Consider the following 18473-nt stretch of genomic DNA (forward strand, 5'->3'; position numbering starts at 1 on the left):
AGGAGGACAAGGGCACTGAGGTACAAAGAACAGATGAAGGGGCTGCATGTTTCCACTCCAGCTGGGAGCCTCAAGGGTATTTCTAAACCTCAAAACATATTCGGAATAAAATTTTCATAACCTACCACTCTTAATTGCAACTAAAGGGGGAAAAGAAAAGGGTTCTTCAATCTGAAAAGACAGAGGCAAACAAAGGGGGAGGGCACATCCCAAACCTAAAAGTCAAGAAGGTCTCAGACCGAGAATGGGACTGTCATCAAAGCCCTGACCTCCTGTGAGTGCAAAACAAGGCAAACCAGGACAAAAAGGGAAGCAGGACCGAGTAGAGAGTTTTGGTTTGGGATGAAGAAAAAGTTCTGGAAAGAGCTAGTGGTGATGGTTATACCTCTCTGTGAATGAATGTACTTCATGCCACTGAACTGTACGCTTAAAAATGGTTTAAATGGTAAATTTAGCGCTGTGTATATTTGACCACAATAAAGAAAAAAAGTATTGTTTCAAGGCAGACATCAAGTGATGAAAATACTCTTCAGCCCTCCAGTGCTATTTCAGGTTCAAAAGGCAAGGCAGACACCATTCATGCTTCACGGGCTGGGGGCTCCCCTCTGGGCTGTGCCTGGAATCACCGGGGAGCTGGCCCAGCCCCAGCGCTGCACACCCCGGGCTGGGGGCGGCTGCGGCCCTGCAGGGGCTCCCAGGCGGGCGCAGCTCCCGGGGCCAGTGGGGGAGGAAGCGCTCGGAGGCACATCCCAGCCCATCTCAAGCTGGCAGCTGGGAGAGAGACTTAGGGCCCCGGCTGGGGAAGTGCCTTTTTCTTCTCATGGGGAAGGGCACAGAATTCTCTGCCCCAAGGGCATCTGCGCACGGCCCTCCCCCACTTATCCCTCTCCTTGCCGGAATCATTCGGGGGACCTGCCTCGCTTTAAACACATAAAAACGTAAAAACAAATGCTGTGCCGGGTTCCGTGTGTCAGACTTCTGGGAGGCTGCACGGCGCCATACTCACGATTCCGTTCTGGACGCTGAAGCCCAGCTGGTAGCGCAGGTCCGGTCTCCGGATCAACACGGTGGTCACCGGGGGACACCTCACGATGTTCAGCTTCACCCGGGGCTGGTTCTTCAGGCCCTGAAATGTGAGGGGGCACGGTGGAGATGGCAACCAGCGAGGGGGCAGAAGAGATCAGAGCAGACAGCGCCCAGGGCAAAGGGAGCCCCAAGGGGTCTTCTGTTGTTTCGGGGGCCCGTGGAGCAGCCCTGCACACAGGCCAACGGTGCCCGGGCAGGGACAGTCCTCTGCTACGTGAACCAACTCAGGCTCCAAAGAGGTCATGTACTCTCACACCTGCGGCCAGTGTGCCCCGTGAGCGCGGGAGCATGGGCGGGTGGGGGTGATGGCTGGTGGGGGAGTGGGGTGGCCTGGTGACCCATCGGCCACCACCGTGTGGGAACCCCACCATCACCGTCCATCAAAACCCATCCCGATGATGAAATGAGCTGAGCCACCTGTCACCGAGCACAGACTCCTGCCACCCGTAGGAGCCGTCTCCCTGACAAACGGCAGCTGTAACTGTGTCCATTTTACAGAAGACGACACTGCGGCTAAGGGATACTCAGCAACTCACACCCGTTCACCGGCAGCAGGATCCAACCCCACATCTGTTGTTTTCAAACCCAAGCATTTTCGCCGACACCACGGTCTCCCCTACAGACAACGGGAGGGTGTGTGTCATTCACGATGAGTAAGGTCTGCTCAACAAAGACCCAGGCAGAGCACCAGCAGGACAGATTTGTGCCACCAAATCTTTCGTTCTGGCCGTGCACGGGGCCCTGTTTCCAGCTGACTTTCCTAGCTGCCGAGAGTCCAGGTCTCCTGCCCTCTGCCTCCCCCACTGCCTTTGGTGGATGGCAGCTGGTCCTCTCGATGTGTGCGTTTTGATGGGGCTCAGTTTACCTTCCTGCTTGCAGGATCTCTGCCCCTCTCCCCTGTGTTCTCAACCGCGCTGTTTCCTGCAGAACTGGGGCCGTCCAGGGGCTGCACTTTGGCTAAGGGTGACCTGGGTGCGCAGGCAGCCCTCATCAGCCACTCTCTGTGGTTTCTGGAACTTCTCTGGGTAACTTCTGTGGTTCACGAAGTGATGACGTCACAGCGGAGCAGCGGAGGAGCTGAAGCAGCTCTCCTGGGCGAAGTCCATGGGGCAGCCAGCCTTCCTCACGCCGGGCCCACTGTCCACACCCACGGGGCACCCCAGGGCTCCACGAAGGGACTCTGCTTCTCACGCTGTGTTTCTGCCTCGGCAGCGGCGGGGGGGGGGGGGGCTGGCGGTGTTCAACACTCTGTGCCCCACCCCTCCCAGGCTCCTCGCGGGCCCGACAAGCGGCGGGGGACACCCTGAGGTCCCTTCCAGTTCTGGTTCTGACTTCACTGCTTCCCACGCGTCTCTCTTCCTCGGCGTATTTGATGACAATACCACATCTCAACGCTATGCGTAAAAAATGAAAAAGAGGCTTCTTTTGGGGGTGGTGCTCAGATATTCATGCGCGTGCAGGTGACCCTTGAACAACACAGGGCTCAGGGGCGCCGATGCAGATAAACCTAACGACCAGCAGCTCGCCGACGGCATGAACGGTTAGTGCGTACGGATTGTACGCCGTGTTCCTGCGGTAAAGGCAGCTAGAGAGAACAAAGGGTTATTAGGGAAGTCACGGGGAGAGAAAGCACAGGCGCGGTCCTGTGCTGTATTTCTTGAAAAACACCTGTGATAAACGAGCCCGTGTGAGTCAAACCCGTGCTGTTCACGAGGCCACCGCACGTCTCTCCCCCTTGAGTGCCGCCTCTTTCTCAGTTGCTGACTAGTAAGTACTGGTCACCAGTAACGTGCATCTGGGGGGAGCACTGGGCGGGGAGGGGGCTGCAAGTGCACGCAGGGCAACTGGAGGGGCTTAAGCCCCGTACCCCCCACCCCAAGTCACACACCCAGAGACCAGGAATCTGTGGGAAACCAGAGTGAAATACGCCGAAGCAACCAGCACCGCTGTGAGGATCGCAGCCTCGGACAAAGCTGGCAGCTTCGAGTGCTTTACACCTATTAACCGCCGGGGTCATGCAGGTAGGTTTTGTGAGGCACGGGGGAACCTCCAGAGCACGCTCAAGAGCCACAGAATGACTCCATTTTCTCAATTACCTAAAAAAAAAGTTCACATCGCTCTGGTGGGTTCCTTCGTGTGTGTGTGAATTGATTTAAGAGGCCTGGTTTGTCCCTCAGTGAATGAACTTCTAGACCGGGGAAATGTGCCACAAGAGAGGCTTAAAGGGATGGCCATTTGCACCGGCCAAACCACGCGTTTGCTCCGCGGTGCCCAATTGATGCTTCGAGGTGGGGCCCGTTAAGTCGGATTCCTGAGCTGCCATTTTACGGGAGGTGCCAGTTATGCAAGTGGTCATTCCGTCCCCACGACCGACTGCAGTGGAAGGGTCCCCACGACCGACTGCAGTGGAAGGGTGGAGCAACAGCAATCAGACAACAAAAAGGGATCAAAGGTATCCAAATCGGAAGAGAAGAAGTCAAACTGTCTCTCTTCGCAGATGACATGATACTCTATATGGAAAACCCAAAAGAATCCACTCCCAAACTATTAGAAGTTATAGAGCAATTCAGGAATGTGGTGGGATACAAAATCAATGCTCAGAAATCAGTTGCATTTCTATACACGAATAACGAGACCGAAGAAAGAGAAATTAGGGAATCCATCCCATTTACAATAGCACCAAAAACCATACGTTACCTTGGAATTAACTTAACCAGAGACGTAAAGGACCTATATTCTAGAAACTATAAATCACTCTTGAAAGACATTGAGGAAGACATAAGAAGATGGAAAAATTTTCCATGCTCATGGATCGGAAGAATTAACATAGTTAAAATGTCCATGCTACCCAGAGCAATCTACACTTTCAATGCTATCCCGATCAAAATATCAAGGACATTTTTCAAAGAACTGGAACAAATAGTCCTTAAATTTTTATGGAAACAGAAAAGACCCCGAATCTCCAAGGAACTGTTGAAAAGGAAAAACAAAGCTGGGGGCATCACAATGCCGGATTTCGAGCTGTACTACAAAGCTGTGATCACAAAGACAGCATGGTACTGGCACAAAAACAGACACATAGACCAATGGAACAGAATAGAGAACCCAGAAATGGACCCTCGGCTCTTTTGGCAACTAATCTTTGATAAAGCAGGAAAAAACATCCACTGGAAAAAAGACAGTCTCTTCAATAAATGGTGCTGGGAAAATTGGACAGCTACATGCAAAAGAATGAAACTTGACCACTATCTCACACCATACACAAAGATAAACTCCAAATGGATGAAAGACCTCGAGGTGAGACAGGAATCCATCAAAATTCTAGAGGAGAACATAGGCAGCAACCTCTATGACATTGGCCAAAGCAACCTTTTTCATGACACATCTCCAAAGGCAAGAGAAACAAAAGATAAAATGAACTTATGGGACTTCATCAAGATAAAAAGCTTCTGCACAGCCAAGGAAACAGTCAAAAAAACTAAGAGGCAGCCCATGGAATGGGAGAATATATTTGCAAATGACACTACGGATAAAGGACTGGTATCCAAGATCTACAAAGAACTTCTCAAACTCAATACACGAGAAACAAATAAACAAATCAAAAAATGGGCAGAAGATATGAACAGACACTTCTCCAACGAAGACATACAAATGGCTGACACATGAAAAAATGTTCAAAATCATTAGCCATCAGGGAAATTCAAATCAAAACCACACTGAGATACCACCTTACGCCAGTTAGAATGGCAAAAATAGACAAGGCAAGAAACAACAATTGTTGGAGAGGATGTGGAGAAAGGGGATCCCTCCTACATTGTTGGTGGGAATGCAAGTTGGTACAGCCACTCTGGAAAACAGTGTGGAGGTCCCTTAAAAAGTTAAAAATTGAGCTACCCTATGATCCAGCCATTGCACTACTGGGTGTTTACCCCAAAGATACAGACGTAGTGAAGAGAAGGGCCATATGCACCCCAATGTTCATAGCAGCAATGTCCACAATAGCTAAATCGTGGAAGGAGCCGAGATGCCCTTCAACAGATGACTGGATTAAGAAGTTGTGGTCCATATATACAATGGAATATTACTTAGCTATCAGAAAGAACGAGTTCTCAACATTTGCTGCAACATGGACGGCACTGGAGGAGATAATGCTAAGTGAAATAAGTCAAGCAGAGAAAGACAACTATCATATGATTTCTCTCATCTATGGAACATAAGAAGTAGGATGATCGGTAGGGGAAGAAAGGGATAAAGAAAGGGGGGGTAATCAGAAGGGGGAATGAAGCATGAGAGACTATGGACTATGAGAAACAAACTGAGGGCCTCAGAGGGGAGGGGTTGGGGGAATGGGATAGACTGGTGATGGGTAGTAAGGAGGGCACGTATTGCATGGTGCACTGGGTGTTATACGCAACTAATGAATCATCGAACTTTACATCGGAAACCGGGGATGTACTGTATGGTGACTAACATAATATAATAAAAAATCATTAAAAAAAAAAAAAGATTAGGAATACTGTGGGAGGGGAGGGGGAGGGGAGAGGGGAAGGGAGGGGGAGGGGAGAGGGGAAGGGAGGGGGAGAAGCCAGACTGGTCTCCATAGTAACAGGACAGCCAGACCCCGATGATCCTGTGGAAGGAAGGGGAAGTGGTGCTCTAGTTTAGGAAAGAAAAAAACAAACCAGGAGGGCAGGACCACGGAGCAAATGAACAGGCCGATTGCTAACATGCTTTTGCCCACCAATACTTATGCCTCAGGAATGATGACAGGAGAAATACGCGCTAGGGAAGAAAGCCATTAAAATGATTCAGTGCCTATAACTCCATTCTAGAAGGGTGTTCTGTTTACGTCGTTTACACCCTCGTTTCTCCAGCTGTGTTGGAAGACTGGTGATGTCATCACCTGCGAGCGTGTGGACAAAGGAGCCCACGGAGGACCCGTGGAACCTGCCGGTGTACAACGGCCCCAGGTGTTTCACGTCCACGTTTTCGAAGCAGGGATTTATCAGGATGAGAGGGGCCTGCTGAGTTCACCACAGGGTGCGTCGGCTCGGCACTGCAGCGGGGATGCTACCAGCACATTACCTGGCGCCAGGGGTGGGGCGGTGATAGCCTCTGCTTGGGAAGGAAGCAAAAAAGAGCTCTGTTGTCAAGGGAACTTTAACCCCCTATTACAACCTGCTGGGAGCCGGCCATTGTAGCTGAAATCTGGTCAAATTCTCCTTCCAGCCAGGGCAGGCCAGGCCCACGGCCGCACCCGTGACACAGCAACGCATTGCAGGGCCCCGAGGCCGCTGGGCTGCGTCCTGGCGGGGGCCCGCTGGCCCTGTCCTCCTCCGCCTGGGCGGCCACCGAGGCCCGTGTGTCTCGCTCTGCATCTTCAGCAGTGATATCTTTCATTGCCACGTGGCCTTTTAATTCCCTGATTCCGCACAGACTCCATTTATAGACATCAGAGATCGGCTCCCGGCGCAAACAAACCATTTCCCCTCCAGAAACCGCTTGGAAGGTGCTCTGACTTTCGCAGAGCAGTCTTCGTGTCCACCTTGATGTGCGGTCCAGCAGACAGGAGCCCCCGTGTGGCCCCTGGGCCTGGCACAGCCTTTGTGGTCTCAGCCTCCCACGTCGGGTCTGCCTCCTTGGACCGGGGTGCACTTGTCCTCTGGGGAAAGCCGGGCAGGTCATCAGGAAACCAGGTGCCCGAGAGGGAGGGACAGGTGGCCAGGGCTGCCTAGCAGGTGCGTACGGGCAGCACCCTGCACCTCCTCCCATGAGATCATGTAGCACCCCTCCTCCTAGCTGTCTTGACCTAAACTGTCTCCAGACATTGCCAAGCGTCCCCTGGAGAAGGGGGTGCAAGATCCCTCGGCTGAGAACCACTGCCTCAGGGGCTGACCATTCACCACCGAGTGACATCACGGTGGCTGAGTGACCCGACTCGACTGCTGACAACTGCATGACCCTGAGTGATTACATCACCTTTCCGTGCCTGGGCACGGTTTCCTCACTTGGGCAGCGGCTTGACAACAGTACCCACCCTACAGCAGGCTACCACGAAGTTTCCGTGAGCAAACGCGCACAGTCTCAGAATGGTGCCAGGGGCACGGAACTCAGCAGCTGTTAGCTTCATGTCTCCCCAGCAGGACCAAGTTCCTGGGTGCAGACTGTATCTACTGTGTCTGGTTCCCACGGCCCCTCAGTGGTTCTCACGCACACACTGGGTTTCAATAGTGACCCGCTCACTAGTATGAAAGGGCATCCGTGAACCTTGGCCCGTGCGACTCAGTTGCCAAACGTGGGTGGGTCTGGTGTCCCCAACTCCCAGCCCGTGCCCCCCGGCCTCTCCACGTTACCACACCACCAGATCAGCCTTCCCTGGCTGGGCTCCGACTTGTCTCTGCCCACCGCCCATCAATTCAACCAGAAACTCCCGAAGAAGGCCACTTTCCTTTCTGTTATCTGCCTAAGTCTTCCTCCTTCCAAGTCCACTCTAAAAATCAGATAAAATTCTCCCTCTGCATGCTTACTGCATTTCACCTCTATGTTGCTATTAGGGTCCACTGAACCTTTTATTTTTTTGAAGATTTTATTTGAGCGCGTGCACGCGCGCAAGTGAGAAGGAGTGAGCATGAGTGGGGAGGAGGGGCAGAGGGAGAGGCAGAAGCAGGCTCCCCACTGAGCAGGAAGCCCGATATGGGGCTCGATCCCAGGACCCCGAGATCATGACCTGAGCCAAAGACAGACACTTAACCGACTAAGCCACCCAGGTGCCCCAACACTGAGCCCTTGTAATGATCAATTATCCTCCACATGCATGCTGACATTCTGGCTTCTCCATAGTTCAGCTCAGCCTAACGGAGGCCCAATTAAACACGTCTGAATGAATACGTACGTTCAAAGTAGGTTCTTCAAACTTTTTTCTTTTTTTTTTAAAGTCACCTGTATACCCAGTGTGGGCTTGAACTCACGGCCCCGAGATCAGGAGTCACGCGCTCCCCCGACTGAGCCGGCAGGTGCCCCCAGCTTCTCTCATCATTAATGCAGATTACGAAGGGGTAGAAATGATTTAAGTGTAAGATGTAACAAAAAGAAATTAAATGAGGCCAAAGAGGGCTATTTTTTCCTCTGGGTAAGATAATCTTTTGAGGAATCAGAACGTATCTATTCCATTAAAAACAAAGAGGTTCCACCTTCACATTCCTTCCGCTTGCGTCGATTTCCCGCCCTCGAGCGCTCAGCCACGGATGTTGGCTTTTGTGATTTTCCTTAGTTTAAAACAACCATTGCATGAATTCATTCGTTTCCCCCCTCTCTCTCACACATGCACACACACAGCTACGTTCTAGCCCACTGGCCTTCAGCAAACCCTGAGGGATGAAAGCGAGTCGTGGAATCCCAGTCCGCCTGGGGGGTCGGTGCCTCGGGCGGAGCTGGGGTCTACAGACACCGCAGTGAAGGAGGAATGTTCCTACTGGCCATGCCGTCAGCAAGTCCCAAAGCACGCGACAAACTATACAAAGGCCTTTGTTTCTAAGAAGAAAATCTAATTTCTTCCTCTCAGATATTCACGTTTTAGTCTCACTTGAGTAGCTTTTCTCAGCCTTACGCAAGAGTGTCCGTTCAGACTGAACGAGAAGTAATTATGCTCAGGTGGGAGAGGCAGCACGCAGCCTGTACCAGAAGCCCCCCCTTCTCATGGCATGTGTGGGACCCCCTTACACAAGCTCTGGGGGAGGACACGCTCACTTGGCTCCCAGCCACGGCCACCGCGAAGGAAACCGGGCTCTCAGACTTGAAGCGTTTCCATGATTTCTAACAGGGATGGCCAATCGCCTCACGTACGTCTAGCTAACTTCAAGTGACTGGAGTACTGAGCAGCGGGAAATTCGGTCCAGGCTGAGTCTAGGCTTGGGGAAAAAGAGTGCTGTCATTGATGAGTGATGCCTGCAAGGGGCACAGCATGGACAGTGATGTTCTGTGAGCCAAATACACTGCCTTTGATCTAAAACAATTTCAGGGAGGAGTCTGTATGTGTAACCTGGTGGTTCGGAGCCTGAGTGCGAGCCCATGCCTTTATTATCTGTGTCCTCCCTCCTCTGGGTCCAACGCTTCATTTATGTTCCTAAGATGAACGACGGAAAAGCAGTCGCACGTTACCCCCCTCAGGTGTACAACATTAGTCGCTTTCCCACGTGCAGGTACCTTAATGATGCTCTGGCAGGTGGACAGAGGCAAACCCACCAGGCTGGTGCCATTTATGGACATGATCTGGTCCCCGATGTTCAGCTTCCCCGATTTCTCGGCGGGCCCTCCGTGCATCATGTTGGCTATGATCACGGTTGGCAAGATGGACCCCCAGCCGGACTCCACGATCACCACGCCTAGGATTTCTCCCTTCTGCTTCTCTATGAAGACCTGAAAGGAAAACACAGGACCAAGAACCTGCAGCAGCAACCATGCAGGGTAGCGACACAGCTCAAAGCTTCCCCCCACCTCCTGTTTGACTAAAGGAGAAAGGCATTTCCCTAACGGTTCTGACCCGGACAAGTCCTGTCTTCTCTTGATTCCATGGCATTTGCTGAGAAATGATGTAACACAGGTCCATACGATTTCCTGTAATGTTTGCTCCACATGAGCAATCCTGCCTTGGCCAGAGGAACACAAAGGACAGCAGGTGCTTTTTTCCTGCAGTCCCCGGGGAGCTCGGGAAGAGAGACTGCGTGGGTGGGGACATCGGTGGTGCATTATGGTTTCCAGAAATAGCTTTTGGATTCTATGCACAGGCTGCCCTATTCCATAGCACTTCACAAATTCCCTCCAACATTTAAGATTCTTGAGTTAAAAATAAATAAATAGACATTATAGAAACATTTCTTTGCAAGGCGCAAGCTGAAGAAAAAGGGGGAAAAATGATGCTAAGGGTATCACGGCAAAAAGGCTGGGAGCGCACGTAGGAAGACCGTACTCTAGACAGGCGTAATGTGTGGCCTTCCTCGGCAGGGCAGAGGGCATGGCGGTCAGGTTTGGCTACCTGCAGCGTGCGCAGGGGGCAAGACGCTTTCTGGAAGTCTCTGACAAAGACCTCACATATTTATTTATCATGGTCACGGAGACACAGACGCTCGAACACACGCTGTGGTGGCGGCTGCCGGGGCCTGACGAAGCCCCTCACAGGCTGGTGTCCCCTCTCTCGGCTGCTGAAACTTGCAGCTGGCCGCTTCTCTGGAGAGCTGCCCCTCCGGAGACACTCCCTAAGACGGGTTGTTGAATTGCGTTCCCCTCGAAATTCATAGGTTGGAGGCCAAACTCCCAGTGCCTCAGGATATGATCTTATTTGGACTCAAGAGTCTTTACAGAGGTGATCAAGTTAGGATGAGGTCATTAGGGTGGGTCCTAATGCAGTGTGACTGGTGTCCTCACAGGAAGGGGGGTTGGGAGGAAGAGACACACATGCATAGAGGGGAGACGACGTCTTCACGTTGTCTTCACAGGGAGAAGACCATGCTCTCCAAGCCGGGGGGAGGGGCCTGGGACACACCCCTCCCCCACAGCCCGCAGAAAGAGCCGACCCTGCGGACACCTTGGTCTTGGACTTCTAGCCTCCGGAACTGTGAGACAATACATTTTTTGTTGGGCAGCGGCCTAGTCTGCCGTACTCTGTGAAGGCAGCCAAGCGCACCGATACACCCCCGTCAGATCGTGGCATCTGCGGCTGACTGGCACAGGGCACAAAGGCTGGCCAAGCCCTCTGGTCCAAGGTGGGACAAGCCCGCCCTGCGATCTGTGACCCGGAGCCGCCTCTGGATCAGAATGAAGCTCATCTCCAGCAAGGCCGTGCTCCTCCTCAGTGTCCCCACCACCTTGCTGCCCACACTCGCTTTTCCTGAGTGCACTCTCCCCGAAACCCCTTGAACAAGAGTCCCTGTCTCAGGCTCTGCTTCTAGGGAACAGAGGACACCTAACCTCCATCACTGAATAAAAAGATCGCTTTCTCATAACGGTACTTCTGTCTAGTGGATAAAGCCCAAGCCCCTCAGCTAGACTTTCAAGGCCCCCAGTTCTGACCTGAACCCTGTGTGGGCCTCTTCCCATCCTCTTCCACACACACACACTGTGTTCCAGCTGGGCCGTCTCACCCATGGCTCCCCTGACAATTCCTGAGCTTTCTGACCTTCATGCTTCCATTACTTTGGCCAGCCCTTGCAAATCCTTTACGCTTTCCGAAGAACACCCAGACCTCCAGACCAGCTCAGAAGGCTGCGTTCTCCTCCAACACTCTCTCTGAAGCCATGGGGCAACCCCCGGAGGAGCCGGAGCACAGGGTCTATCACCCGAGTCCTGACCACTGCTCCCTTCTGCCGGGCACAGCGGCCTCTGACTAGCACGTGTGCCCAGCACCATCACTGACCTTCTCCGTGCCCTTTCCTAGACGGTGGGCTTGGGAAGGGTGGGGTTCAGGTCCTACTCACCTCTAGAACCCACCCCAAACTGAGCTCAGGACTGCTGAGAGCGGAGGATGCCCCACCTTGGGGATGGCCCTCCATGGTGGTCTTTAATGACAGGGTCTTATGACAGGGGAGCTGGAGATGGGCCCAAGTCCTCAGCAACACCCTGCCAGCTACACTCCGCACCCCCCCTCCTGCCCCTGAAACTGATCTACCTTCCTTCCAAGGTGGGGCCACCCTGCACTCCCAGGGCTTCTGCCCGGCTGGCCGAGCTCGGAGAAGTACTTACATCTTTGCAGTTTTCCGACTTGGAGAAGTGGATCAGGTCATCGTTGTACATATCCTGGGTGTTGAGCAGGTCACTATACTCCTTCTGGCTGAGATCCTCAGGGTTGATGCCGTTGGCCCTGAGGAATTCCTGGTATGCCACGCTGAATGCCTGCCCGATGGACTGTGCTATCAGCTGGGCCTAGACAGTAGCCGGAGAGGGAAGACAGACGTCAACGGGTAGCAGGACTGGGAGCCCCAGGTGTCAGCTGGGCCTGTGGGTCTACACCTGGCACGAATCCCTGCCAAAGCCCAAGCTCAAAATTAGTAGGGACATGTTTCATTAGGAAAATGACCACAAGGGGGCTACTGGCATTCAGGGGACAGGAGTCAGAGATGCTGGACTTATTGCCATGAGGACAGTCTACACGATGGTGAACCATTTTCCATCCTGAACGATTCTCAAATGTCCCCCTGGACGCTCGTATGCGTGTAACACCAGGAGCAAAGCATCTGCATCCGGGACTCAACTTCAATTTATATAAAACACAAAGGCATTAATTGCACAGCTCTAATTCACACGAAACGTTCCAAGAATACAGCTGCTGTGTAACGCGAGAGAGGATGATGATTGTCTATGTCCAGCACTTTACCAGAAATAAGCTTCGTGACTTCGGAAAATCATTGGCATCAAGGCTGCTCGTGGTATCTGGGCGGCCAGTAAATCATGGCGCCATCAGCCCCTATGTTTGCTGCACAGCGAGGGGATTCTGCAGGAGTGTGTGGTCTGCGTATCTATTTCCTTACTGAGCCCTCAATTCAAAATGTCAAATAGAAGTGTTTACGTTATTCAGCGTTCTCACATCCAAACCTATTACTCAAGTGGGTGTAAGCGTCTGACGGCTCCACTATTCCTTCCGGAGCGGCCGGACCCAAGCATTTACATACTGTAGTAAGGACTTTATTTCAGTTTGTTTTCTTTTTACTTTCCCTCTGTGTTACATTTATGGCAATACTTCAGCTTGTGAATAAATTTTCAAAAGGGGAGGTTATATTATCTATGGATTTTATCTCAGGACAGAAACGGGCATCACATCTGTTGTACAAAGGGGGCTTGGCCCCCCTTGAGAGCCCTGCTCAAGTCCAGCCCCACCATTTTCCAGGTGAGGAGACTGAGGCCCAGAGACATGAAGAACTTGCTCAAGGTCACACAGCCCACAGGACAGGAATGCTGCTTCTGTGGTTCCTTCTCTGGCACTGGGCTTGGAGAGCCTCTCCCCGTGGTAAGTCATCCAGGCTACGGGTTCGGCTAGCCAGCAGCCACCAGGCACTTCTCACGTGTCCGTGCTGCATTAAATGCTATCCAAGGACCACTGCAGCCATCTGGACATCAAGCCGACAACAGAGGAAAGCAGGACAGCACCACAGGCCCTCATCCTAAGCTCTTGAGGCCATGTTTCAGAATCTAGAAATTTTTGGATTTCAGAAAGGTAAAAGCTGCATATATCATACATTGTCTAAAAACCCCATCAGAACCTGGCTAAGTGCCATATAAACAATCAGTAATATTCTTACAGCAAAATGTGTAAGATGCACGGTGAGCTGGACAAATCCTATAAATTGTCTCATGGCAGTTCTGGGCAGGTTTATCAGCCGACTGACTACAAAAATCCCTTTTGCTTCTCAGAGCTCTTTTTTCCCCCCCTAAGATTTATTTTAGAGAGAGAGAGAGAGCATGAGTGGGGAGGGGCAGAAGGAGGGGGGAGAGAGAATCTCAATCAGACTCCATGCTGAGTGCAGAGCCCAATGTGGGGCTCGATCCCACAACCCTGAGATCCTACCTGACCTGACATCAAGAGCTGGGCGCTTTCCCGACTGAGCCGCCCAGGCGCCCCTCTCCGAGCTCGTTAGACTCTGGAACTGTAGGTCTGTTTTATCGTCCCCACCGCACATGCAGGGAACAGAGGTGGCAGTCAAGGTGTTCACTCCCTGGGAAGGGGGTGATGTGGGGGATGAATCCGGGCAGACGGACTCCAAAGCCCACCCTTGCACCCACCACGTGGGACTGCCTCTCCATAGGAAAACAACGAAAATCTCGAGAGCAATGTTTGAAACGCGCACACACATACTTCTAACCTCCTCTTCCTTGCCTTGCCTTCCGAACCGGGCTTTAAAAGCCGCAAACGTACGGTGAAATCAGAACCGCTACACGGCTGTGCTGAACTTTTCTCCCTCCGTGACTCTGGTGACGCCACAAGCCACAAGGAGGACCCACCGCCCTGAGTCCTGAGCAGGACAGGAAGGCATCGAGGCCCTCACTGGGACTGCGGTCGGCTGGCAGGCTGCCCCTTGCTGGTGGACACACGGGCTTCCGCTGTGTGGGCAGCATCCGCTGGGGCCACACGGCAGCCCGGCGGGGGGGGGGGGCACTGTCATTTTACATGAGCTTAGTGGCCTCACCGCCTGTACGCGGAGGCAGGATCCAGATCCGGCTCTCCCGGCTCTGGAGCCAACACTCCTCCTCAATGCTTCGGAAGCAAAGGGCTAAGATCCCCAGGCCCACTCCTGTCATAACTCCTGCTTCTCCATCCTTCCCTCTCGTCAGGATCTCCGAGGACAAGCAGCCCCTACTTAGAAGCCACAAGCCAGAAGGAGGTGGCAGAGGCATTCGCAGGCCTGCAGAGCAGAGCTAACTCGGACTTTACACCAGCCTGCAGGACTCACGAGCCGGAAGTGTCTAAATTCAACTTTCCAAACTTCCTGAGAAACCTCTAAAACTCATTCGCTCCCGGTCTGCGTGCTTGGCCTCAAGTTTTCAAGGTCTCTGCCTTCTCAGTGATCTTGTCCCTGGGGGCCTGTGTTCTAGAGAACCAGACCAGTGAACAATGGTGCAAAAAGCATGAGCACCTCCACGGCCCTGTGGCCGCAGCTGTGACAGCTCTGAGTCCCCAGGGAAGAGCAGTTTGCCTCTGCCTCTTGACTTTTTGCAGGAAGGCAACTTACTGCAGCTAGATGAACACTCTTCTGCAGAAAGATGGCCTCCTGGAAGGAGCCAAGGTGACCACCGGTAATTTTTCTTTAAGTAGTGAAGGGCTCACTGCTCAATGTGAGAAACAGAGCTTACTCTGCTGTGGCAGGAGGAAAATCACCGTCAATGGCACAGACAAGGAAGGCCCTCTTGGCGAGGGGTGCGGGAGGGGTCTGCGGTGCCAGACCTTCCTGGGGCTATGGCCCTGGCTCTCAAGGGAGCTTCTAAGGCCTGCCAGGCTTTAGGAGAACCTGGGTGCTGATGTGGCTTGAAGCCTGGATGCCTCTCCAGCAGTTCCAGGGATGACTAGGAAAGAAGACAAATAGAAGGATGGGCCCTGCCTCTGTTGTGAACGAATTTTCTCTGTTAACCGCGTCACCCGGAAAGAGGGGGGGTAGGGATCACTGGTTTTGTGACAGGAGCAGCAGCTGGTCTTGTAAGGACTGGGAGTGGGCTGGTGGTGCTCCTGCCACCGCGGGGGTAGGAGCAGGAATCCTAACTTTCCCGTGGTCTAGAGGGCAATTCTACACAACTGAGAACTGTCCTTCCCAAATGTCCTCATGCCCAGGTGAGATGTGCTTGGGGCGCCCACGGGTCTAACCATCTGACCACATTCCTTCTACTCCTCTCTCGTTCTAAGCTGTCCTCAAACTGCACCAGCAGGTCCTGGCCTCAGGGCCTTTGCACTTGCTCTTTCCTCTCTCAGTTGATACAGGTCTCTCCTCAAATGTCACCTTCTCAGAGAAGACTTTGTTGATTACCTCACCTGACATAGCTCCTATCCCAGTTTTATTCTTCCTTATAGAACTCCTCACTATCTAGTTCTGTATTAAGTACATTTACCTCTTTTATTCTGTCTCCCTATAAGCCTCATGATGAATACCTCGCCTATTTATTCAGCCTTGTATTCCTAAAACAGTGCTTGACACATAGTAGGTGCTCAGTAAATACCTGTTTCTTGTACGATTAATGAGATGATTCAGGTTCTGAGAAAGAGAGAATCTGCCCCCCACCCCCAGGGGCAGCCCAGGTCACCCGGAGGGACACCAGGGGAGGCAGCCTTACATCCTCAGACTCAAAGACGTGGCAGATCATCTTGTACTGCCTTTTTCCATCCTGGGAGGGGTGGGAGGCTTCCACGTTCTCCTGGGAGTTAGAGCGGGGCATCCGCCTGCGGGCCATCAGTACGACGATGTTCCCGATGTCTGCTATATAGGAAATGGTCCTCAGAGGGTGGTCCATCATGGTCTCCTGGAGGGGCAAGGGAGAGGACGCTAAGTCCAGCAGCATCGAACGGCCTATGAGAAAGTCTGCCACCCCACGGCTCGGTCACGTGCGGTCCACATGTGGGGGCCCCTGCGGTTCACTGCAAAGACTGCTGGCAGGCTTACACGTGCCCACTCAGGCCCGGGGGCAGGAAGTGTCTGCGGTAGGCGGGAAAATTTCAGTCATTTTATAACCAGTAGAATCCCCAGTGGAGAAGTTAAAAAAAATAAGGTAAAAAGATGTATATGCGATGTTTATATTGTGTGTGTGTGTGTGTGTGTATGCATGATTTTAAATAAAATTTCCTAAAAGGCCAATATGTTCAAGTTAATGAATCTCCTCATAAAAACTTACGAGATTATTAGCAAATAACATCCACGGTATATTGTTCCTTTGATCTTTAAGGGAATGGTCCCAAAAGCAGCACACCCCCTCCCCCCCAGGAGCAGGCACTGCAGACACAAACTTCTGGCAGGTTTGGAAGCCAGAGGGTGAGGCCAGCTGCTCTAGGGACACGGGCACAGATCCTGAGCTGCCATGCTGGGCTGGGCATGTCACCCCGGGAAAGGTGGCAGGCCAGCTGATACCTGTGTGTCGGCATTCAATACTTTGATTCTCTGGGTAGAAATGAAGAGATCCACTTCGGTCATTGGCTGAGATTCACCTTCGGGAGCCTGAGAAGAAAAATGCACACGGAGGGAAAGCTTAACCTCCTACCCCGACTCAAGTGCACGGCAGCAAGGTTAGCTCACACACAGAGGCGCTGAGACACAGTCACCAGAACGGCAGTGCTGACTCCAGATTTAGACGCCAAAGCGGAAGGGACCACGGAGGATGGACTGACGGACGAGCGTTAGCATTGCCAGGTCATAGGGGAAAATGCCGAATCCCCTCTGCTCCTGCCCCTACGGAAGCAGTAACTCACTGCTGATTTGACTCTACGAGCAAGGATCGTGCATGCCCTTTCGGCAAGGCTTTTGGAGCCCAACAGGTGGAAGAATAAGGGCAACGGACCCATACCCCAAGACCTTGGAAAAGCCACTTAGAGTCTGCCCCCGGCCCAGTGATGGGGGACAACGTCTGTAGCAGGTGCAAACGAAGTCATTTGGATGCAGTTCTGGTAAGAGGGTCTTCATGTTCATACACCACCACAGCAACACAGAAGCAGTCCCCACTCCTGGAGCCACCCCATGAAGGAACCCCAAATGCCTCAATACCCGAGGGGCAGCCCATAAGCACCTAGAAGCTCCATGACCAAAAAAGCGCCTCCGTCTGGTTCATTTAGGGTTTAACTCCGCACAGTGTGGTTATTAGCAAGTTTTCTTTTTTGCATCCAGCAATCTGACAAAATCCGCAAGTCAAACGTGACTATAATTGAACAGACCCAAGTCCCTGCCGCATTAATGCTCCTGGATGGTGGGAACTTCCGCGCTACTGTAGGATTCATTTAGCATCTCCAATCTGCTCCCTGTTGTTTCTCTGATGTGAAATGACTCATGAGCAACAGAAAACAGCCACTTTAGGCAACTAAGTTTTGAGAAACGTTGGCTAATGGGGCGGTTCAAAAAGAAATCTGAACAAAAACTTGCTGGATGCAGAAAACAAAAACACAAAATAATAAAAAGGCAAAACATAAATAAACGAAAAAAACAGGCATAACACCAAGCTGATGAAGTTTTTGTACTGCACCTTCTTTCTGCTTTTGGCTAATTTCTGGGCCATCTGCTTAGCATGGAACAAACAGAGACAGGAGAACAGTTAGAAAAGAATTTGCAGAGACTCAAAGTCGAAAAGGGAATCGACAAAATTAATATCAAGGGTGGCATAAAGCATTTCTGCGTGAGGAGGACAGACTTTAAAAAATCCTACTCTGTAGATAATCAATTTCCTAACTCAAAATTTAGTAGGTGGCAGGGGCTGTAGGAAGAAGTGCTTCTTATACTTAACGGCAATTGATGCTTTCAAAGAACCAACTTGGTTCTGCTGATTTTCTTTACTGTATGCCTGTTTGCTAGGTCACTGATTTCAATCCACATCTTAATTTCCTTCTACTTTCTTTGGGTTAAATTGGCTGATTTTTTTCTAGCTTCCTGAGATAAAAATTTAAATTACAGATTTATAAACTTTTCGCCTGATAGTATTTAAAGCTGTGACTCTCCCTCCAAGTACTGCATTAGCCATACCCCACAAATTTTGATATGTTGTAATTATCGCTTCAAAACGTCTAATTCCCAGGGATTTCTCCTTTGAACTCTGGATTATTTAGAATTGTGCTATTAATTTTATTACATTGGAGAATTTTCTAGTTATCTTTTTGATACTGGTTTCTGAAATAATTCCACTGTGCTCAGAGAACATACCCTGATTCCAAACCTTTTGCA

The 18473-nt window shown here is 51.7% G+C and overlaps 1 protein-coding gene across 3 annotated transcripts in view; it reads right to left on the minus strand.

Annotated features, from left to right (window-relative positions):
* The window catches only part of APBA1 (amyloid beta precursor protein binding family A member 1), a 202024-nt gene that overhangs the window by 5542 nt on the left and 178009 nt on the right, over window positions 1-18473 (minus strand). For 2 of the 3 annotated variants that reach the window (XM_045772354.2, XM_087858823.1), the window contains exons 6-11: window positions 17782-17814; window positions 16680-16766; window positions 15892-16077; window positions 11821-12000; window positions 9289-9501; window positions 1007-1126 (exon numbers count right to left, since the gene is read on the minus strand). In XM_045772354.2, coding sequence (XP_045628310.2) covers window positions 1007-1126; window positions 9289-9501; window positions 11821-12000; window positions 15892-16077; window positions 16680-16766; window positions 17782-17814 — 819 coding nt within the window. The remainder of the gene's footprint in view (window positions 1-1006; window positions 1127-9288; window positions 9502-11820; window positions 12001-15891; window positions 16078-16679; window positions 16767-17781; window positions 17815-18473) is intronic. The other variant, XM_087858824.1, reaches the window with a different exon arrangement.

This window comes from Ursus americanus, chromosome 34, assembly GCF_024610735.1.
Source record: "Ursus americanus isolate L20-20 chromosome 34, mUrsAme1.1.p, whole genome shotgun sequence".
NCBI lineage: Eukaryota > Metazoa > Chordata > Mammalia > Carnivora > Ursidae > Ursus > Ursus americanus.